The sequence below is a fragment of the Crinia signifera genome, chromosome 1 (assembly GCF_055691185.1).
Source record: "Crinia signifera chromosome 1, ASM5569118v1, whole genome shotgun sequence".
NCBI classification, from domain to species: domain Eukaryota; kingdom Metazoa; phylum Chordata; class Amphibia; order Anura; family Myobatrachidae; genus Crinia; species Crinia signifera.
In genome coordinates this window covers 52,240,899-52,267,399 of record NC_139217.1, presented here as the reverse complement: position 1 = coordinate 52,267,399, position 26,501 = coordinate 52,240,899, and the positions used below count along the sequence as shown (strand labels likewise).

The following is a 26,501-nucleotide window of genomic DNA, read 5'->3' as shown; positions in this document are numbered from 1 at the left end:
CTGGAACCCAAATTGGCTGCTGATAACTATTAGGGTGTGTGTGTGTGTGGGGTTATGTGCTGAGTATGGGCGGCTGTGCCAACTATCTATGAAGGACTGTGCTGACGTTATAGGGGAGCTGTGATTCTATGGAGCTGTCCGAAATTCCGTAGGCGATTTTAGTGGCCCTCGGGCTTCACTGGATTTTTTTAGGTGGCCCACGCTGTCTTAAAGGTTGAAGACCCCTGCTTTATAGCATTGAGATTTAATTAAGCTCTGAGCATACTCAGTGCATTCTGTGCCAGAAGAGGGCAAAGGTACGGAAACATTTGAGCTCTGATTTTACTATAAATACATGTGCTATACTGTAGGCGTATAAGTCATTGAGTCACTGTGGCTGTGAGATGAAGCAAGGCTCTATTCTTATTGTGAAACCATTGCAGCCATATGTGGGTTTCCAAATAATTGACCTAACGAACCATAATGGTGCCTATCTATAAGATGAGCTGGGATAGCACTTAAATGAGATAGTTGCCAACCTCATACTGTATATGATAGATAAATGTAATGAAAAGTAATATATATTATGTGAGTGGTAATGACCTGTGTCTCTTTTTTACACAAAACTGCAAATTCAATGTGAGGGTCACGGCAGTCGAGCTTGCTGACCCAGTCCCGTACTCGACCGAGAACATGCAGGCGGGATTCAATGTCCCACCTGCAGCGGGACGAGAAGGGGGCTTGGCCGGGAAGAGGCAAGCTGCAGCCGGCCGTTCTCAGCAGAACATGCACTGTTGGTAGCTCTCGAGGACTAGGGTGTGCAGTCTGGAGACCCTTTTCCTATATTATTATTATTATTATTATTATTATATATCTTTGTGAGCTATATAGTTCACTAGTTAAAAAATAAATGAGGATCACTCAGGATAGAGCACAGATTCAAGAATCCTCCAATCAGCTCCTAACTGTCAAATTTAAAGTGACAGGTGTTGATTAGCTTGAAGCACCAATTATCATTTGTAATGCGTGATAACAATTAATAATTTGCCTTATTGTTTCCAATGGAAAACACCAATTTGAAAAAAAAAAAAATAGAATTGTTTATAATCCATATTTTTTTATTTTTCCTCTTTTTAACTAAAACATTTAATTCCTCTAGGCTTAGCACCAGGTTAATATTGTGTCCCCCCCCCCCCCTCATATTCTTATTTAACCTCTTTTATTGGATACATGGACAAAGTGCAGCAAAGTTACTACAGCAGGAACTATGTCAGGCTGTACTTTCTCTAAAGGTCAAACCAAATCTGGTATAGTGATCAGGGGAGCAGAAGAGGTAATTACTCAGCGGTTAATTAGAGATCTGTCATCCATTATCCCACTTCACATTCTCTACGCTGTTCTATTCGTTACTAATTAGTGTTTGGTGTGGATTTCCACCCATCACACAGTTGATGATGATACCGAAGTTTAGAAATGCTACAATACTAAGTTAAGGTTTGGATCTACATGTTCCCTGACAGTGATAGGAAAGGGGTTCTCTTCATCAGTGTATATTCTGTTACCTTTAAACAGAGCTCAGGCCACTGCAGTGATTGCTCCAATCATAGTAATGCAGGGACCCATCGCTGTACATATTTAATAAACTGTAGGTGCTAGAATATTACCAGAAGTCACGTCACTGGGTGCCCTCCCTGATGAAAGGTCTAATAAGCATAGGAAACATTGGAGGCACTAGAGCTGGATTATAACCCTTCTCTATTGCTATTGTATTCCATTTAAAATCAGGGAAAGATCATTCTACAGATGGAACAGTTTTCATTCATCCAGCTTGCTGCAAATGGGGAGCGCGAACGTCTCGCACGCACAAGTGTCCCCTTCTCAGGCAGACATGGCGCGCTGTCTCAACCGGCCGTTCCTCCTGTCGTAGAACATGACCATCCTCTGCTTTCTACCATACGACATCGTACACCAATTTTAAACCTAGGCTTTAGCAAAACATATTCCATTAGCCCTCCCCACATGTCTATCAATCAGAAATGTTATATGAGATCATACTTCCCCCCCCCCCCCCCCCCCCCCCCTGCAACGGCTATTGCAGTCTCGGTACTTGTGAGTTATCTGGGCGTCCGATTTTTTGATTGTATGCCTTAAGTTAAGGCATACAATCAGATGCGATGCGATATCGCATCGCATCGCATGCGACCATCGGATGCGATGACCCGATTTTTCCATAGGAATCAATGTTAAAATGGACTGAGTCCATTTTAACATGGAATTCAATGGGAAAAAGGGGTCCTTTTCATACCCCTACTATCCAAGTGGGCATGGAGTTGGATATAAACCTGTGGCGAGCGTAGCGAGCCACCGAGCCCGAAGCGTGGCGAGCGAAGCGACGGTATTCCGTGTCCCCTCGCGGGGCTCGCTACGCTCGCCACGCTTCGGGATCGGTGGCTCGCTACGCTCGCCACAGGTTTATATCCAACTCCATGCCCACTTGGATAGTAGGGGTATGAAAAGGACCCCTTTTTCCCATTGAATTCCATGTTAAAATGGACTCAGTCCATTTTAACATTGATTCCTATGGAAAAATCGGGTCATCGCATCGCATCGCATCCGATGGTCGCATGCGATGCGATGCGATGTCCCGATCCGACCCGATTTAAAAATCGGACGCCCGTATAACTCACAAGTACCGCAGTCTCCTCCTAGTCTGCTGAGGACAGCGCTGCTGATTGGCCGAAGTGTGCCCCTTGCCATTGCTGTGATGTAAAGGGCACACTCTAATGCTGCCAACTCCGTGTTGCTCAGTAGTCCTTATCCGTTACTTTTGTAATCTGACAAGAATCTAATGGGGGGGATTTCAGGGCATTTTGTAAGTGATCTCTGTAGATCACTTAGAAAAATGCCTGCGGATTGCATTCGAGCGATCGCATGTGGTTAAAACCACATGCAATCACTCCTGCAACATAATAGATTTTATGTGCAGAACATAAGATCTATCAACGCGACATTCGACGGCATGCCCGGAATGGTCCCTTAAAAATGCATGCAATCATTCGATTTATCGGCCAGATGTGGTCCAAATTGAATGATTACATGCAAGTGTATGGGCAGCATTACTCTCTCTTCCTCTTCATTAGATGGTAAATGATTGTCAGGAACTAAATATTATGCAGAATATTTATTGGAAGTGGAATAATTACAGGATATCCAGTGGCTGCTAATTATATTGTGTCCCAAGTGAACTGTGCAGCAATTCCCTACATAGGTCAGTAAATGGAGATGTACTAGTTCTAGGGCAGTGGTAGCCAACCCTAGCCTACGAGAGCTACCAACAGTTCACATTTTCCAGACAACATAGCTGCTGCACAGCTGCACTCATTAATCACTGACACATTTTAAAAGATCACAAATGGAGCTAATTAGCTCACTTGTGATTCTGTGAGGAGACCTGCAAAACATGCACTGTTGGTAGCTCTCGAGGACTAGGGTTGGCTACCCCAGTTCTAGGGAATAGAAATGTGAGTGTGTATTTTGACGGGACCTTTATAACTGATTCACACCAACAAGGGTTTCAATATTTATCAATGGAGATAGATTAAGGAATATTTCTCATTTAAATGTAGGTTATTTGAACACTTCATTAAATAAGATTTCATCTATAGTGGGCGAATTGTTAACCTTCATTTTAATATGATGGCATAGAAGATGAATTAGGAACACAGGGGCAAATGTATTATCTATAAACAAGAGATAAACTGGAGATACAGTGAAAGGAGATAAAGCACCAGCCAATGAACTACCAACTGTCATTTTTAAACACAGTTCATTGGCTGGTGCTTTATCTCCTTTCACTTTATCTCCAGTTTATCTCTTCTCCAGGCTTAATACATCTGCCCCACAGTTTCATAAAATCTCTTGTTATTCAATTCTTTCCAATTTCACAATTTTCTTTTTGTGACTAGATACGCATTGAATACTTAACTGTTTTGGGGTATACACACACTTCGATTCAGGGTCATTTTCGATTCGATTTTGCATATAGCATCGAAATCGAATTGAAAATGGTGATGCATTGCAAATGTCAGGTAGACTTTTTGCCACATAACGAAAGGAAGTAACCAATCACATCACAGTGCCAATATTTTTCTGCAATCCTACACCAAAACTTTTAATTTGGTGTGTGATGTTCCCTACGCAGACAACGGCATCATAGAATGAAGTCCTCTTTCTGCTCTTAATACTTTATATACAGTAGATATTTTAACATCGTGCACCCGTGATGGAAACTTTTTTTTTTCTTGTTATGTAAATGGTTTCAGTTGTGTCTGCGGTATCTGTCTAGAAGAGCGGTCTGCCTGAAAGGCTGATCTTTGATGCTCATCCCTTCCGTTTATTGTAAGAAATTAATGATAAGCAATAATAGCTGGTAGAGTCTAGGTCAGACATGGCCAAACTGTGGCTGTTGTGAAACTACCCATCCCAGGATGCCTTGCCACAGTTCTAGCATTCCCCAATAGCAAAACTGTGGCAAGGCATCATGGGATTTGTAGCTTAACAACAGCTGGAGGGCCGTAGTTTGAGACTTGGCTGGTTTGTTCTCTGGAAAACACGTCTTCTCACCTTCTTCTCATTGTGATTCATTTAGCTCCAGCTTTCTGCTGTAAAAGCCGCAGAACTCCACAGCGATCTAAAGATGCAAGAAAAGGACGAACTCAACTGGAAAAAGCTGAAGGCAGAAGGTCTGGATGATGATGGAGAAAAGGAAGCTAAGCTCCGGCGATCTCTTAATGGTAAATAGGCTGTTATGATTACAAGTATCTGTTTTCTTAATCTAGAACCTAATCCTGCTGTGGAATGTGCCTCACCTGGGGATGATTCAGTTGGATCAGGGTCCATTAATATACATGCGCCTCAGTGCACTGACCCAACTAATCTCCCCTAGCATGTAGTGTGACGTTCTCTGGGTATTCGGCATTCATGCCCTGCTTCCAGAGATCGTTATGTCAGAGACCGGCAATCCGTTCCACCAACCCGGGAGATGATTGATAATCAGGAGACTGAATATTCGATGAACAGGACCCGCAGTGGCACTAAATCCATGAAGAAGACGACTATTCTAAAATATTATTATATGTAGCCACATGTACCAGTATAATCTTACTTTGTTCTCCTTAAGGACTGTACCCTGGAAGGGAGGAGGGGTCTTTGGTACAGGAAATCTAGCAGTTATTCCTCCATCCCCCTTTTTTTTATTTTTATTTTTTAGTTTTTTTTTTTTTGTTTTTTTTTTATCAATAAGATTTTTTTTTTTTTGTGTGTAAAACAAATTAATTCTCTGTAGCCTCATTTATGGTTTATGTACATTATAAACAAAGGAGTGAATATTGTGTGGACTGCGCGATCCTCTGACAATATTTCAGAAAGATAAGGGTACATATGGGTGGCGCAGTAACCCAAGGGCGATGTATGATAATGGACCACAGTGGGTAAGTCAAACCAATTTATTTGACATGGAAGAAACAATAAAAACATACATATCCAAAAAACAGCATATGAGGAACCGGATAGCCAAAGTCTCACCCTGGATTGGTACTGCGGTGGGCTAAGCAGGTAAGTCGTTCCCAGGTTATGAAGCTCTGCAGAACATGTAAAGTCTAGGGGACTCCCAGGTCACAACTTTTCCAAGCACCAGCACTTTGGGGGGGGTATCATTTTTAAAAAATTTGCAAAAATCTCAAACTTTTTCACATTGTCATTATGGGGTATTGTGTGTAGAATTTTGTGGGGAGGGGGTGAATTTATTCCATTATAGAATAAGGCTGTAACATAACAAAGTGTGGAAAAATTGAAGCGCTGTGAATACTTTCCTGATGCCCTGTATGTGCTGGAATCTAGACGGACTAGCGCAAATCTCTGCGCATGGTATATACAAAGCTGATTTTGCACTGATGACCTCATGTTCCGGAAAAAGTAAGAATTTTGTTAATTTTTATACACTTATTGTCCATTGTGATTTTATAACTGACTCCATGGTATTAATTCCTATGGACTATACACTGCACAGTCCATAATGTATGTTTTTTTTTTCCAATAGTTATAATGACCAAGTATGGTTTGGATGGCAAGAAGAAAGCCCAGACAGAAGACAGTAACTTTATAAAGGATGGTCCAGAAAATGATGTGCTGAACGATCCACGTTTAGAGAAGCTGTGGAACAAGGTAAGAGGTCAATCTTACAGGTGACTATGGGATTGTACACACTGGACCATGTATGCACTGAAATACATCGGTGACCAATTTCCCTTGAATGGCCTGGACAAAAGATTTGGTGCATACACACTACATGATGAGCGATCTAGATACAGTCTACAGGGTTGTTTTTTTTTCTCAAGATATCCAAATTGAGCTGCCTGCGCAGTCGACAAACAACTTTGATGAACGACGGGAGGGTACGTGCATCATTGTTCGTAGCATATGCGCTGAACGATATTTGACCAATATCGTTCAAAAGGGCCAAAATAAACGATATTGGTCAAATAAAAATCATAGTGTATGCACCTTAACCCCTTGAGTGGTAGGTTTTGCTGGGGCAGGACAAACCTACCAGGGCAGGTTTGTCCTGCCCCAGCAAAACCAACCACAGTGGGAAGCCCACCCTCCCTAACCTCTGCTCCGGCTTTAGTACGCCGGAGCTCGGAGCTTCCCTGCCGCCGCTTGTGTCCCCGCTGCCCATGTCACATTGAGCAGTGACGTCGGCGGCAGGCTGGGGGATGTTCAGGGTGTCTCGGGAGGACTCGGGTGCCTGAGCGCTCCCGAGCCGCCCCGAACATCCCTGAGCCTGCCGCCGACGTCACTGCTATTAAAAGTATGGCGGCAGGCGGAATCGGGGGGAGCGGTATTAAAAGAGCTCCGGCGTGTGATCGCCAGAGCACAGGTGATGGAGGGTTGGGGTAGTGATTGGGGAGGGGGGGCTCTGGAGGTGCTGCGCCAGTGGTGCACACCTGAACACCACTGGCGCGCACCTATTTCATATTTGTGGTATGCCTGGAAATTTTCCGGGACAGCCCGCTGCGGCAGCGCAGCTGAGCCCGATAAAATTTCCGGGCATACCACTCAAGGGGTTAAGGAAGATGTCCTCTCCGTTATATGTCTGACTCCATGAGGACTACTTATGGGGTGAATGGACTTACCAGGCAGCGGCCCATGGGGTAATCTCTACTATATGGATTGTGAGCATGTATTATTGGGATATGTTCGCTAGGTCAACACTATGAAGGTTGACCACTAAAGGTTGACACAAGCATTAGTCCGGCAATGGGAAGGTCTACACTCAAAAGGTTGACAAGAGTTTTTCATGTTTTTTGGAGCCGGCTTGTGCCGATAGGCGGTATTTCATACCCTACCATCCACTAGGGCGTGGAGGGAGAATATAACAGTGTCCCGAAGCATGGCGAGCGCAGCAGAACACTAATACAGTGTCGATATCGCTGAAATTCGGGACAAGAACACAAAAAAACGCATGTTGGCCTTTTGACTTAGACCGATTGCTTGTGTGACCTTTCGACCCTATGACCCATACCCGTACTATTAAAGGGAGTTACCGATTTTGATGGCTGCTGTAACTTGTTCATTCCGGCGCAGCACTTTGTAATAATACGCTCTGTCCACCCTGTGCAGAGACGTCGTCTGTTGGCACTGGTCAAGATAATTATATTGGAGTAACTAGGTCCGTAAATTTCAGAAAAGCAATCTTTTTGGTACATTTGAGGAGCCCTTAAGGGATACTAACTGGAAGGAATTGTTTAGAGGTAGGGATTCAAAGCGTTTAAACAAGATGGGACACCCAAAACATCTGCCGCATATAAAGAATGTGATAGGAAATGTAAAAATACAATCAAGATGGCTAAATTAGAGACTGAACGTAAAATAGCCGCAGATAGCAAATCTAATCCCAAAAAAGTCTACAGTTGTATAAATGGGAAATGGTTAAGGAAGGAAAATATTGGGCCACTACAAAATAAGCAGGGTATCCTGTTAATAGAAGGAAAAGAGAGAGCGGAATTTTTCAGCATGTGGTTCCTCCCTGTAGGCAGAAGGTCGGTATGACTGGACCGCCAATGCAAACTAACGCCAGGCCCCTCCTGTACTGTTGACCATGTGACTAGCCAATCGGAAACTATTGTTGTTTTACAGCAGATGTGCGTGAATGAGCCGTGAAGACCTCTTTAGAATAAATAGCTACCGGAAGCAGAGTCCTCTTTTTGGCTTTTGTTTTAGGTCATTCTGTTGCACAATGCATCATGGTATTTTTCCTCCTTTAGGCGAAGAGCTCTGGGAAATTCTCAGAGGAGGAGCTGGATAACCTGTGGCGGGAGTTCCTCCATCAGAAGGAGAAGACCTATGAGTATAACATTCTGCTGGACACTGTGAGCAGGACAGAAGGTACAAACCATTTTTCTATTTCTTCATTCCTGATAAATTTTTGGGTTGGAACTGATTTTTTTATTGGTGGGGACCGTTTTCATCAGTTTGTGTGAGATATTGTAGTTCTGTGGGACTTTATTACAATACAGATGTGTCCACAGCCTTCTTGCGTGTCCACAGCCCTTCTAGCTTTTCACGTGCCATGGCATGACGCGTATTTACATGGAAATTTACTAAGATTTCAAATGGAATGTTGCTATAGGCAGCCATTCGGAAACTATATATATATATATATATATATATATATATATATATATATATATATATATATACATACATACTTCTAGAACTGGGTTAGCCAACTCCAGTCCTCGAGAGTTACCAACAGTTAATTTTTTCTAGTTCTCCTCACAGAATCGCAAGTCATTAGCTCCACCTGTGGATCTTTTTAGATGTGTCTGTGAGTAACCGAGTGCACCTGTGCAGCAGCTAGGTTGTCTGGAAAATGTGAACTGTTGGTAGCTCTCGAGGACTGGAGTTGGCTACCACTGTTCTAGAAGGTTCAAATAAATAAGTAGTAGATTCTGATTGGTTGCCCATAGCGATATCACATTTGAACTACCATCCTAGTATATTTCCCCCATATATATCTTTATCATTATCTGCTGGCTATGTCCAGAGTCTATGTTCATTTGTGTCTTTGACTTCCCAGTTTTTAAAGCGGGTGAAAAAAGAATAAACAATAGTTAAGCCTTCTGAGTTCCCGGCAGCACATTTCAGGTTAATCTGTAGATGAAGGACTTTTAGCAGTACCTAGAATCTCCCATAATTCATCTGGGGGCTGTACTTCATTGTTCCTGTACTGTATTACATTCATTCTATCTGTTAAGCGCCTTGAGTGCTATAGAAATACAATTATTATTATTGTTGTTCTAATTATCTTGTTAGAGGCATTGTACTGGTTCATTCTGTTCTGGAGGACAAGGACTCGTTTGTCTTGGGCGATGGATTAAAATAAGCAGTAGGCCATGAACTAAGAGTTGCGTAGTGGAGGGGACGCTACAGAACAGATTAATGATGTATGATGTGACGTGAGAACTCTATAGGACACGAAAGTCATATCCAGTTGCAGTCATATAATCATATCTAATTAATTTAAAAAAAAAGTTCTTCAGATCTGACTTTAAAGCTTATTAATCTCTGCAGTTTTCCCAAAGTAACTGCTTGCGATTTACCTTTTGGCATATAATAATTAGTCGTCCCTCCAGTCACATGATCTGCTTAGAAGGGTGGTATTGTATTTTATGACAATCAGGTTGAACATGTCAGTTTTATTTCCTTGTGAATAATGTATTGGACTGAAGCGGAGATATGTTTCGGTACAGAAACAATTACAGAGAATACAAAGCGTTCATGGACATGTGAGCGTCATTGTGCCAGAGGCAGAGTGGGGCCGCTGAGGGCTGGGAACAAGTGCAATGCGTGCCTGTTATTTGCAGGAGGATTTCAGAAAATAATACTCGCTCTTTGCTGGGTGAGGTGCAGGTGATGACAGCAAAGTAAAGGGCCCCAGAGGTTTTGGCTAAGCCGCTGGCAAATGAATCTTGGTAGTTTTAATCCTCAACCTTAGCTGACATTTGTTTTGTAGTGGAACGGACAGAAAACTGTAACATTAGAAGTCAGAACAAACTTACATGTGCGCTCTTCTGATGTCACAGATCTGGTCCTGAGATCTAATAAAACCGTTTTCATATATGTGGATGTGCTGGTGTTTGTATGGTCTTAAGAAAAGCGGAATGGCCAGAGGCTGCGGGTGGGTGATAGTGAATAACAGTGGGCAAGGAAGGAGTGCGGGAGTCTGTGGCGTTAGGAATGTGAGTGGGCAGTGGGGGAAGGACAAATCTCTGGGACCCCCACCTATAGGCAGGCAGTGCAAGCAGTAAGTACGAGTAAAGGATTCCTGTGTTCTCAGTGGCATAACAGAGGAGGGAGGGAATTGTACGCCTGTTGTATTGGTGGCGTATATATGAGGTGGGGTGGGGGTATTGTACTCCTGTTGTATTGGTGGTGTCACTGAGGTGGGGGGAGGGGCATTGTACTCCTTTCCTATTGATGGCGTAACTGAGGTGGGGGCATTGTACTCCTGTCTTATTGGTGGCGTAACTGAGGTAGGGGGGAGGGGCATTGTACTCCTGTATTATTGGTGGCGTAACTGAGGTAGGGGGGAGGGGCATTGTACTCCTGTAATATTGGTGGCGTAACTGAGGTAGGGGGAGGGGCATTGTACTCCTGTCTTATTGGTGGCATAACTGAGGTAGGGGGGAGGGGCATTGTACTCCTGTATTATTGGTGGCGTAACTGAGGTAGGGGCATTGTACTCCTGTATTATTGGTGGCGTAACTGAGGTTGGGGGGAGGGGCATTGTACTCCTGTAATATTGGTGGCGTAACTGGGGTAGGGGGAGGGGCATTGTACTCCTGTTTTATTGGTGGCGTAAATGAGGTGGGGGGGAGGTGTATTGTACTCCTGTAATATTGGTAGCGTAACTGAGGTAGGGGAGGGGCATTGTACTCCTGTCTTATTGGTGGTGTAACTGAGGGGGGAGGGGCCTTGTACTACCATATTATTGGTGGTGTAACTGAGGTAGGGGAGGGGCATTGTACTCCTGTCTTATTGGTGGTGTAACTGAGGGGGGAGGGGCCTTGTACTACCATATTATTGGTGGTGTAACTGAGGTAGGGGGGGGGGCATTGTACTCCTGTAATATTGGTGGCGTAACTGAGGTAGGGGAGGGGCATTGTACTCCTGTCTTATTGGTGGCGTAATATTGTACTCCTGTATTGTTGATGGAGTAACGGAGGAGAGAGGGAATTTTTACTACCTGTCTTATTTGTGGCGTAACTGAGGCAGGGAGGCCATTGCACACCTTTTTTCTTTTTAGGAATTTAGAAGTAATGTTTCAGATTTACAAATGTGCTAAACACTATTTTCATATTGTTTTAACAGAAATCCACAAAAATGTTATTGACCCTGATGAGCACGAGCTGAAGGCAGGAGACCTGCACAGTAAGCACGGGGATCTCAAAGAGAAACTGCGAAGCATCAACCACGGGATGGAGCGCCTGCGGAAGATTAGCCATGAAGGGTACACTGGGGGGAGAGGTACGTCCCTGTACTCCGACATTAGACTGGGTGGTTTCAGGATTAAATGATGGGTGCAGGGATCTCCTGTCTATGTATGATAAAGGGGTTTTAATGCTCACTCTGTCAAATCTACTTCTTTCAGAATTTAATGAGCCTCGGGTAAATGATTTGTGGGATCTGGCAAAGCAGGCAAACTTTTCTGATGATGCGCTGGAATCCTTTAAGGTAAGAAAGGAACATAAATAACACTGGTCCTTACTATCTGCGATTCACTAATCTTATCCGGCATATTCCCTGTCCTGCTCACTCCCACATCCCTCTACCAGTGCCGTGGGCGCGGCTGATGGTATATCATGATCTCCCTCTCTGTGGGCAATGAGTGACCTCTAGCCTTGTGTGCCTGCCTCCTCTGTGATTGCTGTAGGTTACCATAGTCATTGCTTTAGGACTTGGTGACTCGTACATTTAAGTCATACACCGCCCGAGTGGTGTGATACATAATACCAGTCCACGAGCTGAGCTCTGCAAAGTAAAGGCCCAGACACACTGGGCGACTTTGAGCTGAAAGCAGCTCAGTTTTGTCATTTGAGCTTATGGATGCTGACTATTTAAATAATAAAAAAAAAAAAAAAAAATTATTATTATTATATAAATATGGATGGCTCTGACTTGCAGATTATTTAATTTACCAAATTAATTTGCTACTTTTATGTATTGTAAGCCTGTAATTTCCCAGCGGTGTGTGATCTTACTTAACCCAATCTTTACTGTGTGTGATTTGGGTTAAGCTACTGTAGGGTGGCCAATGCAGGGATCGGCGGGATCCTGGTATTTGGCCCCTTAAATGGTGGGGTTTCCAATTTCGGGATTAGACTGCGCATGACCAGTCTAATGCCAGGCAGCGTCTGAGCGGGTGCTCTGCCGGGCAGCGTCTGAGCATCCCCGGCAGTGCGGCTTTGTGCAGCGTGAAGGGGTCAGAGGTCACGCAGCGCAGGCCGCACAGCCCCGTCCTGGGCGCGCTGCCCTCCCACGTCATCAGTCCGTCCGGCTCCCGACTTTTCGGCCACCTGGCTCCCGCCTTTACTGCCCGCCACGGCTTTACTGCCTGCCCGCTTGACCGCACCACACATGTAAGTAAATATGCGGGGGTGGCCGGGGCAGTTTTTTTTATTGGGGAAGCCAATCCCGGGATCCTAGGAATCCCGGGATTGGGCATTTTTTAATCCCCGGGATTGAAAAAATGGCCCGGGATTGGCATCCCTACTACTGGGGCTGATTCTTAGTTCGCTCCAGTCGCGCCTGCGTGTTTAATACCGCTACAAAGCCCTTTACATTGGTACAGCCACATGTCTGATTGTGCCCACTTTTAGTGTATTTAGGCCCCATCTGCCCCACACATCTTTATTCACCCGTTGAATCTGTGTGCTTAATATGGAAGCGGTTTATGGAAATACATTCGCAAACAATATTTGCATCGCATGGGGCAATGGGTGAATGTTGTAAAAAACGCTTGCTGTTGTGGGAGGGGCTTCAGCTTCCTGCCCTGGTGATAATCTATTACCACTGAACTGAAGTTGAACCACCTGCATAGGAGGGTTCTTTGTAGTATGGGCGGTTAAGCAATGTTATTATTTATCGCACCAATTGAAGATGGCAAAGTGAATATTATAAAGGCTTTGAATGCCTGTTATAAAATATATCCTATCTAGCTATAATAAGTAGGGTGGTGGCCTACTGATTATAGCTAATTAGTAGGGCCACCATTTATCCTTGTGACTGTTACATTTGTGGGTTTTATGCTCCTCCCCTAGACCAAAGTTGAGTTCACTTTACCCTGTTGAACCCAACCATGTGGTTTCCTTAGTGTATGTTACTGTCATCTGTGAAAATGTTCTGTTTTAGTTGCCCTTTAAGCAACTTCCTGTTCAGTTAAAAAAAAAAAAAGATGAATTTCAAAGTATCCTGACATTTATCCTTTGAGACGGTGGTTGCTTGAAGCTCGCTGGAATAGCATTAATATAGCGATCAGATCAGTGTTTGTTCTGGGCTGGGTTGGTAATTGTATTGACCCGAGTTCTCTTAATGCTCTCTCTCTATCTCGCCCCGTGTCCTGAAGGAGGAATTAAAACACTTTGAAACAAAAATTGAGAAGCACCAACATTTCCAGAAGCAGCTGGAGATCTCGCAGGAGAAGCTGAAGCACATTGCGGAAAGCGGGGACAAGGAGCACCTCATGAAAAGCAAAGAGAAGTATAACACCCTGACGGAGAAGATCAAGGAGCTGGGATACAAGGTGTGTGTGTGGGCGGGGGGGACACAGCAGCATTTGTCCCATGAGCAAGGTGGCGGGGAGCGGCTTCCCTGCCCATCTCCGCTTCAGGGAGACATGCAGGGAGAGTGAGGGCGGCGGCGGGTTCCGACATAATAGGGTGTGCACAAGCATCTCGTGCGAGCACGCCCTTTCTGTCGGATGGCGCACGGTGGCGAATGGTGATTATATTGCCAAGAGCAGCTCCATTGGGAGCTGCTCCATCTGTGTTGAGCCTGGTGAAGTGATATCGTAGCAGCCAATTGGCTCCTTACTGTCAAGTTACAGGTTGGGTTTGAAAAATGGCAGTTAATGACCCCATTTTTGTTTTTACATTTATACTTCTCATCTGGTCCCTTCAGTTGCAAGCTTCAGTAGATTAATTGTGACTCTAAAGGGGCCTACACATGGGGAGATGTGCTGAGCGATGTACAGTAGATCGCTCAGCACACTGCGATGTGTCCGCCCTTTGTGCTGAGCAATCTGTCGGGGCCAGTGTTCTCTGGTGAGAACACTGACCGTGTCCGGCGAATAAGTAGATTTATCTAGTGTGCTGGATATTAATCGCCGGACAATAGCGGCGTGTGGAGCCGCGCATCGCTATCTCTATGGCCCCTACACAAGGAGCGATGTAGGGGCATTTTCTAAGCGATCTAGTGAGATCACTTAGAAAATGCCCTGAAACCGCCCCGTGTGTCGGCCTCATTACAAAAGGTATAAAAGGTAACTTTGGGATCCAGGTTACACTGGATAAGTCGGAGCATTTAGCAGCCAGGGTGTCTATTTGCTCTGGTAAATCTCTGCTTATCTCACTATTGTGGTCACAGGATTTCCTATGATTAGTACAGCTCTGTCCCGCTGATCTGTACATGGCTCTCACCTCGACCGCTGTGTACGGAAACTCATGGCCACTTCACAGGAACCCAAACGTAGATTTATTAAGCTCGGTGAAGTGATAAACTCTCTGGTTTTTATCACCGGGCAATCAGCTCCTACCTATAATTCTTTTTACCAAGCCTGTAACTTCACAGGTAGGAGATGATTGGCGTGTGATAAAAACCAGACAGTTTATCACTTCAACGAGCTTAATAAATCTGCCCCTCAGTAACCATACCCAGCCACCATAATAAGCTGAGGTTACTCCATGTTAGCTGGCATACAGATTGTGGTCATGAACGAGCTAAATCATTGGTCAGATCTGTAGAGTCAGTTTATAATGGCTGCAAGTACAACTCTACAGTTTGACTTGTACTGCTAGAATTTAGACCGTAGTCGTTGGGGACAAAACTTTGTTGCCAGGGAACAGGGGTCATCTACTGAATGACCTCTGTTCCCCAGTATATTTTTGTCTGATCTGACACTAACTCGACAGTCGGAATTCAATGTTCCGACTGTCAGAAGTCCATAAATTGACAGAAACGGCCCCAGATTGTCGCAAAACGGCTGTAAATTCGACAATCCGCTGCCGTTGCCGATAAAACAGGTCTGACTTTAAAAAAATGACACACTTCATTGCTGTCACTAACAGCAGAATTGAATAGGAGAATGGTGATATTTCGTATGTCAGGAAATACTGGCAGAGTTTAAGGGCGGTATTCAATCCCGGGTCACAACTGTCACGACGACAGTCGTGACCCGGTCCCGTTCTCGGCCTGCTAGCCTGCATCTCAGCAGGCAGAATTCAATGTCCCGATTGACGAAAAGGGGGCGACAATCCACGGCTGTTCTCGGCAAAACGAGCCTGCTTTTAAAGTCTATATCATTTTGCCGAGATGCCAATTTGTCAATGCTGTCCGGAAAGACTCAGATTCTGTTTATTATTTCCTATGGTGCAAAAAAAAAAATATGATGGACCATATCTGATTGGTTGCGATGGGCGACATCCTCTCTTTTTATTTTTAGATGCTTTAGTAAATTCACCCCATTGTGGGGGGTATTCAATCTTGGGTCACGGCTGTCGAGCTGGCCCGACAGCCATGACCCTCTGCTCGACCGAGAATTTGCAGGTGGGATTCAATGTCCCGCCTGCAGTGTGACAAGAAGAGGGCGTGGCCACAATCCGTGGCCGGGAAGAGGCTAGCTGCAGCCGGGAGCTCGTCACTTCCTGCCCGTTCTCGGGCAGAACGAGCCCAATTTCTTGTGAAGTCGCGCTCGTTCTGCCGAGATCCCCTGTTCAATGCTGTCGGGGAAGACCGCATTGAATAGGGCCCCGCGGCCATCTCCCCCGTCGGGCGATTGAATACCCCCCTGAGTCTAGTCACATCCCTCAAGTGCCACTGTGGATCTTTAATACCTGGTTATTTCCTGTGGGAATATTTGTATCTTCAGTACACAACAGGGTTTAGCTGGAGGGAGGAATACTTGTGTGTCGTACCTTTCATGAGACGCTCCAGGGTATTTGTAATGGTGAAAGAACCCAATCTGTATTCACCAGCAGTGGGATGCTGTGCGGCTCCTGACATTTGTCTGATGGGCTTTGATGTGCCTAAAAGGACCACAGTTATTGACATTCTGGATTTATTTTGACATCGGCGCTATAATACAAAGGGCAGCTGCCATTATGAAATTAACATTTGTGATGGGTGTTATACATCTAAAATATAAATCTTCCTATTTCATGATGTACATCGTGATTGCTGCATTTACGTAAAAAAACATCTTGGATTATTTTAACATTTTCAGCCTAATGACAGATCCTTGTAAGTGCCGGTAAAAATGCCATTTATCAATTGCAATAAGGGAGCAATTAATCATTCATTGTCCTTGTCACCGATGTAAGCAGAGGCTGCTGCTCTTCTATAATAGACCAAAGTGTATTTTACACATTTTGAGAATTTTTGTTTACATTTTTTTTTTTTGTTTTTAAACAAATGTTTTAGATTAACATATTTCAGCTGATGGGAATCACTTAAGCCCTATGGGCCTGATTCATGTTTGTAAGGAACGCAAAAAATAAAGCAAGTAACTTTGGGGGCTATTCAGACTGGCACCCTAGTCAATGTTTGTTTGGCGTATGCAAACCTGGGGCAGATGTGAAGTGATAGTGATCCCATGCTAGGGGATGCGGAACACTTATATGGTGTCTATGTCTATAGATTCGACATAGATGCCCCAAATTTTTTTTTATTTGTGTAGACCATTTTCATGTCTACTTAAATCCTGTCTACCTTTTTCATGTGCCGACCTAGTGCCTGTCAACCAATAGTGGTTGACGAATTACTGTTGACCTAATGGCCCACACCCATCATGTCTTATACATTGCTGCCACTTCCCAGCTGCCTGGTGAATGTTGGCCTGTTTGGCCAGCTTTATTTGAACGTGTCAGTTAGATTTTAATGACAATATACTTTATATAAAAATGGGTCACGCTTCTACCCCTTTCACATTGCAAATACCAGGTCCATTCTGAGAACGACCCAGCATTTGAGATGTTTAGCCTCCCACAGCGACCTGGCAATAAGCCGGGATGCTGACTGCCGACAGGTGCGGAGCGCCGGCTAATCATTGGAGGTGGGGGAGGAGGCAGCACTTGGAGCTGATACTGCCTCCATAGTGTGAAGGGAACCCGGGATGCTCGATCCGGAGTACCAGTTCACACTGCTCAGCAACTCTGGTCCAACCTGGGATTAACACTCCTTCTAACCTAATAGTAGTAGGATTGCCGAGTTTCTGGGAAATGAACCTGCCAATGACCCAGGTCGAAGATGCGTTGTGAAAGGGGTATTATTAATGAGGACTTGGTCCCATTTCAAAACAAGCTGTCCCGTCCACATCTGTACAATACACTAGGACACAATCCCACATCTGCTGGTTACCGAATTGTCATTTATGTTGGTCTCTTACTGTAACCTCAGGGGCATGAATATTTATCTTCTACCCCAAGCTGCTACAGTCCTCGCTGTCCTGCATGCATCCAGTGGTGTATTTATAATGGGTGCAGGCTATGTGGCGCATACGGGTGCCTGGGTCATTGCACCCCCACACCTTGCACCCAAAACAAACCTCTCACAGCACAGTTGATAGTGAAGACTGTGGGGTGTGGCATACCTCACCGTCAATCTTATCAATATTCTTAATACGAATGAATACCTAGTGAGACCTCACCTAGAGTACGGAGTACAGTTCTGGGCCCCACACTATAAAAAGGACATCATAGAATTAGAAAAAATCCAAAGGCGAGCAACAAAGCTTATTAGGGGAATGGAGAATTTAAGCTACGGGGAGAGATTAAGCAATTTGGGACTATTTACATTAGAAAAGAGACGTTTAAGGGGGGACATGCTCAACATGTACAAGTATATCAAGGGCCAATATAAGGAACTGTCACACACCCTCTTTTCTACTAGAAAGGAATCTTGGACACGAGGGCATGAGTATAGATTAGAAGAAAAAAGATTTCATTCAGCTAGTAGAAAGAATTTCTTTACGGTCAGAACAGTCAAACTCTGGAACTCTCTTCCCAGAGAGGTGGTAATGGCTGGCTCATTAAATGCGTTCAAGGCAAAGTTGGACAAACATTTACTGGAGAAAAACATCCATGGGTACAAATAAGAAATATAATTTGTCTGTAAAATACCAGAACCTACCAAATCAGCAATGGATATCTATACCAGGTTGAACTAGATGGACGCAAGTCTTTTTTCAGCCTTACCTACTATGTAACACAACCGGTATCAGTCGTATTTTTTACCAAAATATGAATCATAAATAGGGCAGATTTACTAATCTTCCGTATTTACTGATTCCTATTTAGCCGGTGGGGCATGCAGCCAGTTTGGTATTCGTATTTAGCGGCCATACATACGACCGCTAAATACAAATACGCAGGGCTATTTTTCAGCAGGAACTGAGGCCCTTATTCTAGTTCACTCTTTCTGACAAAATCTTTCTTAGATGGACAAAACCATGTGCACTGCAGGGGGGCAGATTTAAATTGTGCAGAGAGAATTAGATTTGGGTCAGTTATTTTGTTTCTGTGCAGGGTAAATACTGGCTGCTTTATTTTTTCACTGCAATATAGATCTCACTTTGAAGTAAAACCCCACCCAAATCTAATTATCTCTGCACAAGTAACACCTGCCTCACCTGCAGTGCACATGGTTTTGTCCATCTAAGAAGGATTTTGTCAGAAAGAGTGAACTAGAATAAGGGCCTCAGTTCCTGCTGGAGCCTGCTGAAAAATAGCCCTACAAATACGAGTCGGCAGCCTGCGCGGATCAGTCAGATGCGCGCAGGCTGCAGTGTAAAAAACATAAATAAAATGGGCTTGCTGTGACTCTTATTTCCACAGCAGAACCAATAGGCAAATAAAAAGTCAAACACACCAGAAAAAGAAAACTTTTTCATCCAGAGACCATACATACAGATACTCACAGACCTCCTGACCCGAAGCTTCGGTCCACTTGTCCTGCAGAATCCATATGGGGTACCTGTGGAAGGAAACTATACTCGCTAGGGTCCTCCGTCAAAGATCGCAGGCTCTTCATTCCATGTAGGCATTCAGGGGGTTAAAAATAACAAAATGAATGACCCGACACTATGTTTACACTTGCAGCTCCTCTACTGAAATGAGGGAATCCGTCCTCACTCAGAGTGCACCTGATTGGCTATGCGTGGCTCCATAGACATCTATGTTTATGAGAATAACATGGGCCTCTATGAGCGGTTCCCACCATAGGCAGTAATGTTAAATTTTTATGATTGTTAAATCGTTTATAATTGTTTTGTCCCCCATATTTTGGAAACCAGGACCAACCCTTGAGCCTGGTGCTGGTATTAAAAAATCTAGGGGAACGCTACTCTGTTTTTAAAACTTGGACTGGCTCTTTGGTCAATATGTAGGTAAGTATCTGTATGTATGGTCTTTTTTTATTATTATTTGTTTTTTTTTTTATATATTTTACACAAATATGCCTAGAAAGTGATTTTTATTTTCCAGGCGTAAATTAGCGGCCATATTTTACATACGGCCACTTAGTAAATGAATGATGATTCCTACTCATTCTGTCGATGGCATATACATTCGTATGTGCCCTGAATACGAATTGTCATATTTTCGGCATAGTAAATGATGAAAATACATGTATTTGCATACGACTACCTACGAATACGCCTAAAATAAGCATATTCACCTTAGTAAATTTCCCACAATGGGCAGTATTCAATGAAAAAAAACCTTTATTTTAAAAGAACACTTTCCAGTTCACCTTAAAAAGATGTTGAATGCAAAATGGTGAATCATGGCGAAAATCATGCTGAAAGCAGTTCTCCATCCTAGCATTGAATACAGTCTCGGCGAATCCCAGTGAAAACCCCATTAAAATACACCAGCGAATTGTAGCGAGCATGAAATGGAGAACTGGCCGGCATTCACTGTTCGCTTTCGGCAAACCGTGAACGTTGAATAGGGTGAATAGGGTGATTTTTCAGAGAAAACATTCACCGCAAGGAGTGAAAACAGCCCGATTCGCCCCCCAAAAAACTGTGAATCTGGAGCATTGAATACTATAGAATGTCTTGGTCGACAGTCAGTAGGCCGATACTGAGTCCATGTCTACATATGAGCACGTGGATCTCCAATTAGTGTACCACTACTTTCGGCACACTTTACCATTCCCAGTGAAAGTCCAGGTCTGTCAGCACCTCTGGATACCGCCACTGTGTCATAATCTTTATTATCTTCCCTGTCAGCAGAAAGTGGGTGGGTGGGGGAGAATGCTACACACAAACTGCCCCCCTGCAGCTGAACAGCCATGCTGCACTGCAGCTGGGGCAGACGTAACATGCGCAGTGAAAGGCCCTTTATCCCTTCATCTAACAATTTAACAGTGCCCATGACTCTTTAGCGGATTAGCTGAGAGTCAACCAAAGTATCAGTGACCTAATAGTAAAAACACATTTTGGGTACCAAACACAAGAATTTTTATTGTCAGAGGTATTTATAAAATAACAACATCCTCTAGACAATAAATAAATTATTTTCTCCACACATTAAAAATCTGCTTAATAAATAAAACTGACATTCTCCAGTCAAGATCTTTTTAGGATCACTTTTTCCTCAATTCTTTATCACCTAAACACCATCTGTGTGTATATGTTTGTGCGTATGATTTTAACCTCTTTAAATTCACTGCGGCTTCCCACCATGTTATATAATGGGACCTTTTAACAATATAACTCATTAAAAGTTAAATTTTATGTGATTAATTTTTTTGTCCAAGTGCGTTCCCTAAACAACAGTCCTTTTTTCTTCCTGTTTATTGCCTAACTATCACTGTTTGGGAACTGCACCCCCGCGAACCGATCCAATGTGGGGATTTGATCTGCGGATCATATACATCTAAATTCTCTTAGAGTGCAGACATACCACCAGCTCCACAAAGGAGCAAACCCGTAAACAATTTAACAGCAAAATGTTTTTTTTTATTGATTGTCCCGGCTTTTCCCATATTGTTCTCCTACCCGCACCCTTACGTCCTCCCTGTTATGTCTGGCACTGATTGTTCCCCCTCTGTCCTCTGCTACACACACTGTAGGAAACCAGTCATTTGACCGTTCCAGAGGAAACATCAGAGATGAGTTATCTATAAAATGGGCACCGATGCACAGTTATCTAACTGACTATAACACGTTGTGTAGGTTATAAAGTAATACCCCTTTCACATCGCACTTTTAAAACGGTATATTGCCGTTTTTTTTCCATTTTAAAACGTTTAAGGCTGCAGTGTGAAGGTGCCAGAGTTGATTTACCGGTTAAAGTTAACCAGTATTTCAACACGGTTACAAAGCAGAGTCCTACACATTTTAAAGCCGTTTTTTTGGCAGTTTGAACAGCTCTATTTCAATGGCTTGAAACGTGTCCCTTGGGGGTTAAACGGGTTGAATGTTTGAATGGTATTAAATGATTTTTAAAATGGTTTTCACCTGCAATGTGAAAGGTCTCAAGGCTCTGACCCGTTTTAAAGTCCCATTTAAGAATACCGTGTCATTACCCATTTCTGCAATGTGAAAGCAGTATAAAATAACACTTGATACATATCTGTTGTTATTATTTCTTTTAGGTGAAGAAACATCTTCAAGACCTAACGAGCCGAGTATCCAAAGATGGGCTGTCGCACAATGAGCTCTGAGGACACCGGATGTGAGACCATAGACATTTCTCTAAGTGTGCTCTGCAGCTCTTCTACAAACCACCTTGCTCCACATCGGGCCAGAGGCATCGCTCTGCAGCAGATGTGTGCATCCTACTACATCCCATGTCAGCTGTTGGTCTCATTGTCCATCCCATGTGTAGATATTTTTTATATAGTCTGATTCTGCTGGTGTCTATAGAGTTTACACATACCGATAAGCATCACTCGCCACATTCCGTATCGCTGGAAATTCTACTGTTATATATTCATTTCTTCGGTTTTGTGTATGATTAGAGGCAGTTGAATTTTAAATTGCCTTAAGAGATTGTTTGAGATCAAATAAATATTTTCTATGAAACCTGGTAAGGGCTCGTTACTGTGACACATAACTGTAATAATCAGCCTTTCGTTACATTGACCACTTATCTGGTCATTTTTTTTATATTTTTTTTTTTTTATCTGATTTTCCAAAAAATAGAAAATTAAATTCTCCAATATTTTTTTTTTTAGGTTTTTCAGGTTTTTTTATGATTGAATTTGGCCAATAGCAATAAAACTATTTTACAAAGCGATTAAAAAATAAATATATTGTTTTCAAACATTGGAATCACGGGAACATCTGTACCTTCGACTTTCATTTCCCCAGAAGCCAGTACACACTGCTGAAGAGGGATTATATACAGTCAGGTCCATAAATATAGATATATTGACACAATTCTCATATTTTGGTCTCTATACACCACCACAATAGGTTTGAAATGAACCAAAAAAGATGTGCTTTAAATGCAGACTTTCAGGTGTGACATTTGCATTTGGAATCTGTTGCTGTTGACTCAATATGAAACAGAAGAGAGGATATTGAGGGATGCTAGAAGACAGGTAAGCGTGCACCGCGAGGAGGACGGGACGCCAGCCACCTGCGCCAAGATACCTGTGAGCAAAGGAGACTTTTTTTCAGTGACTCTGTTTGCTGTCCATTCAACTCGCCTGCCCTGCCACCAGCTCCGGCCCCTTGCCACGCATACCCGCACCCCATTCCCCTTTTCTTTCTTTTTTTTTAAGCAAATCTATAGCATCAATAAATGTCTTCTTGTTTTACTTACCCATCAGTAATTATATCATTATTATTACAGCATTGTTAATACACACTCTAGCTTTTCCATCTGTGCAGCTCACTACTGTATGATTTAGCGCACAGCGCAGGTTTATTACCACAAGCTCAGTCTCCACGACCATATTGTCTTTTATAGTATACTGTTGGTATGGTTTGCTAAAGGCAGACAAGCTCCACATGTTCCGTGCCATCCGATGTATCTCCTCCCAGCCTCCCCCCATTCAGTACATGTTTAGGAAGGATCTCCCCCTGCTCCGTGAGGGTAGGGCCATAGCACAAGGTGAGGGAGTAATGGGGGAGAGGATTTATATTTAAGTAATGGGGAGCGGGTTATGCCCCACACAAAAAAATTCTGGGCTGGGGGCAGTATATATTATAAAGTAGCACATGGCAGGGGGTAACAATAAATAGAGAAAGCTGTTGACCGTGACAACGGCTTGAGCACAGGCGAGAGCTTGGCCACACCCCCTCGCAAAATAATGAACATGGTGGTGGATAGAGTGTGGTATGCGCCTCCAACAGTCAGTATCCCATCTGCCGTTGCTCTGACAGCAGGGCGAGGGCAAAGAAGCCCCTTGCAGGCTCGCTGTGGGCCGGGTGGCTCGATACACTCACCACAGGTTCTGTTCTCCCTCTATGGGGGTCAAGGACCCCTACAAGGGAGAATAGCCCCTGTGTGTCGGTATCCCCCCTGTCTGAGCACCGTCAGTCAGGATCCCGACGTCGGGATACTGATTTCGGAGCGTCATCCGGAACCCGGTGGATGTGGGCGAGTGATGATCAATGCAGGGACCTTGCTCAGCAGCTTTCCTGGATCCTCTACAGCCCAGGACACAGCAGCTTGTACCCACTGTGCCCATGTAAATGGGAGCCCATTGAGGAGTGGGTGCCCTGCCACTGGGATGCATTACCATTATGAGCAATACTGCTTTTTTGCTATTTCCACTGGGTGGAAAATGATTTACATTGGGGGCCTGTGGACATACCCCTAGATATATGCTGGCTTGGTGACGGGGGAATAAAGCTGGTCCTTCCCTTTTTCTTTCTGCCACCACTGAGAGCAAACCCAAGCCCAGCAAAAAACTGCATCCTGTCAGGAACAGTGCCAAAGACTCAGTCAGGGGTATTTACAGACCGCAGCCCCACCCCTGTCCCTCCAGACTCGAGACACTCCAGCTGAGCGGAGTAACTCCTGAGTCCTGGCAGCATTGCCGCATTAAGTCCCTTATTCTGGTTCACTCGCAAAGGCAAATTCTTTCTCTAATGGACAAAACCATGTGCACTGCAGGGGGGGATGGGTGTAGCAGTTGCAGCAAGAATTAGATTTGGGTGGGGGTTTTACTTCAAAGTGAGATCTATATTACAGTGTAAAAATAAAGCCGTCAGTATTTTCCCTGCACAGAAACAAAATAACTCACCCGAATCTAATTCTCTCTGCTCCTATTACATCTACCCCACCTGCAGTGCACATGGTTCTGCCCATTTGACAAGGAATTTGCCTTTGCGAGTGAACCAGAATAAGGGCCTATGTGTATTGGCACATACAGGGGAGGGAGGGAGGGATGGTTGGTGGAAGGGCTTAGTGTTAAGGTTAGAAATATCACTATATCGGCCCTTGGTATATTTTATTTAACATATTGAATATTGACCAGTTTGAAGGGAAACCATTATCTATTAAGTCAGTAAAAGGCATTAAATGGTTTATAAAATATTGGGGGGGAAACATTCCCGTCTGCAAGCAGTATTGCCTTAGGAACCAATGAGATTACAGCTATCACTTTATAGAATTATAGGTCGGTTAGAAATGAATTACCTGCTATAGGCAACATCTGCACTTGGGGTCTGATTCAGACCTGCTCGCTAGGCTGCGTATATGCGGAGCATAGCCTGCAGGTTAAGGCCGTTCCATTGAATGCATGCCCCCTGCTGCCCGAATCCTCCTGCTACACTGCTGTTCGCAGCTGAAAGTAAGCCTGGACTTACTATTAAGCTGAACGGTCTTCTGCAAATTGGGGGCGGGCTTTGACGTCATGTGACGCCACCTGCCTGTCCCGGGCAGGCAGGGGCGCGCTTCTGCGTTCGCCGGAGTCCGCCCAGTGTTTCTATGGGCACGTCCACCGTTTATGTAGGCGTGCCCATGAAACGTTGGGTGGACCCCAGCAGCCGCCTCACTGCCTGTCACTCATTTTGCGAAGGCCACCGAAAACTCACTGAAGGCGTTCACTCTGGGTGGTTTGCGTGTGCGCCTGAGCGACTTTGTGTAAGCGCGCACACCCCCGTTAAAGACAGGCAGAGGCGTAACTAATATTGTGGCGCCCCCCGCCAAAAAATTACCTTGCCCCTCCGCATGCCGCCGCCACCGCATTCAGTCTGGCACCGCAGATAGCCTCCGGGCTCCGTCTCCTGCAGTAATGAAAAATGACACGACAAAATGGCTGCCCCCGTACAGGAGACAGTTTTTTAGGGATGTTAGAGGAGGCGGCGGCGGCGGCGGCCTCCTCTAGCATCCTTAAAAACTGTCTGCTATTAGGGGGCAGCCATTTTGTCGTGTCATTTTTCATTACTGCAGGAGACGGAGCCCGGAGGCTATCTGCGGTGCCGGACTGAATGCGGCGGCATGCGGAGGGGTAAGGGGGGGTCTGACCAGAGTGCCCGGGCCCCGGGGGCGCCCCGCTGGCGCTTGCTCCCCCCAAGCAGCCGCGGTGGCTGCCTTACGGTAGCTACGCCTCTGAAGACAGGGCCAAATACGGACTTGCACGAATTCATCACGATCTTCACAGTGAGAGGGGTAAGATCAGCTATTTTGGGGAGTAAAAAAAAAAAAAAGTCTAAACACAGTAGAACATAGAATCACTATAACATAGATAAAGGGCGTAACTACCATAGGTGCAGGCGGTGCAGCTGCTATGGGGCCCAGAGCTGAAGTTCCCTGTTTAAGTTACATGAGTTCTATCCATTTATCGCCATTGGTTGGTTGCTATATAAGGATTCTGATCAACTTTTGCTATGAGGCCTACAAATATCTAGTTGCACAGGACCGTGGTTTACATAAATGATCATAAATATAGTTATTATTCCTTTCAAGTATACGCATCTAGAACTTAAAGCTGTTATTTTATCTCTCGGAACTGCTAAAAGTCCCCATAACCTCTAATTACTGTGAAAAAAACAACTTTTTAGTTCATTTAAAACTTACTTTTGCTAATTAATTTGGGGATTAGAAGCTGCGCCTCGCCGGGTCTATTCAATGCTGTACAATAAAATCAGGATCGATTGGAAACAGCTGTAGCTGTTATAGAAAAAGAAATATTCCTCCATTTAATTATCCATTTCCAAAATCCATTGTAGCCTTTGGTCCATTTCTTTATGGGTGTCACGTCTCCACGGTTGAGCTGCA

The 26,501-nt window shown here is 44.2% G+C and overlaps 1 protein-coding gene across 1 annotated transcript in view; it reads left to right on the top strand.

The window, feature by feature from the left end:
* LRPAP1 (LDL receptor related protein associated protein 1) overlaps window positions 1-22,348 on the top strand; it is a 28,477-nt gene extending 6,129 nt beyond the window's left edge. Inside the window, exons 2-8 of the mRNA XM_083151859.1 lie at window positions 4,628-4,772; window positions 6,077-6,201; window positions 8,304-8,424; window positions 11,413-11,568; window positions 11,693-11,775; window positions 13,667-13,843; window positions 21,919-22,348. Coding sequence (XP_083007985.1) covers window positions 4,628-4,772; window positions 6,077-6,201; window positions 8,304-8,424; window positions 11,413-11,568; window positions 11,693-11,775; window positions 13,667-13,843; window positions 21,919-21,987 — 876 coding nt within the window. The 3' untranslated portion in view covers window positions 21,988-22,348. The remainder of the gene's footprint in view (window positions 1-4,627; window positions 4,773-6,076; window positions 6,202-8,303; window positions 8,425-11,412; window positions 11,569-11,692; window positions 11,776-13,666; window positions 13,844-21,918) is intronic.
* Window positions 22,349-26,501: the final 4,153 nt, after the last annotated feature.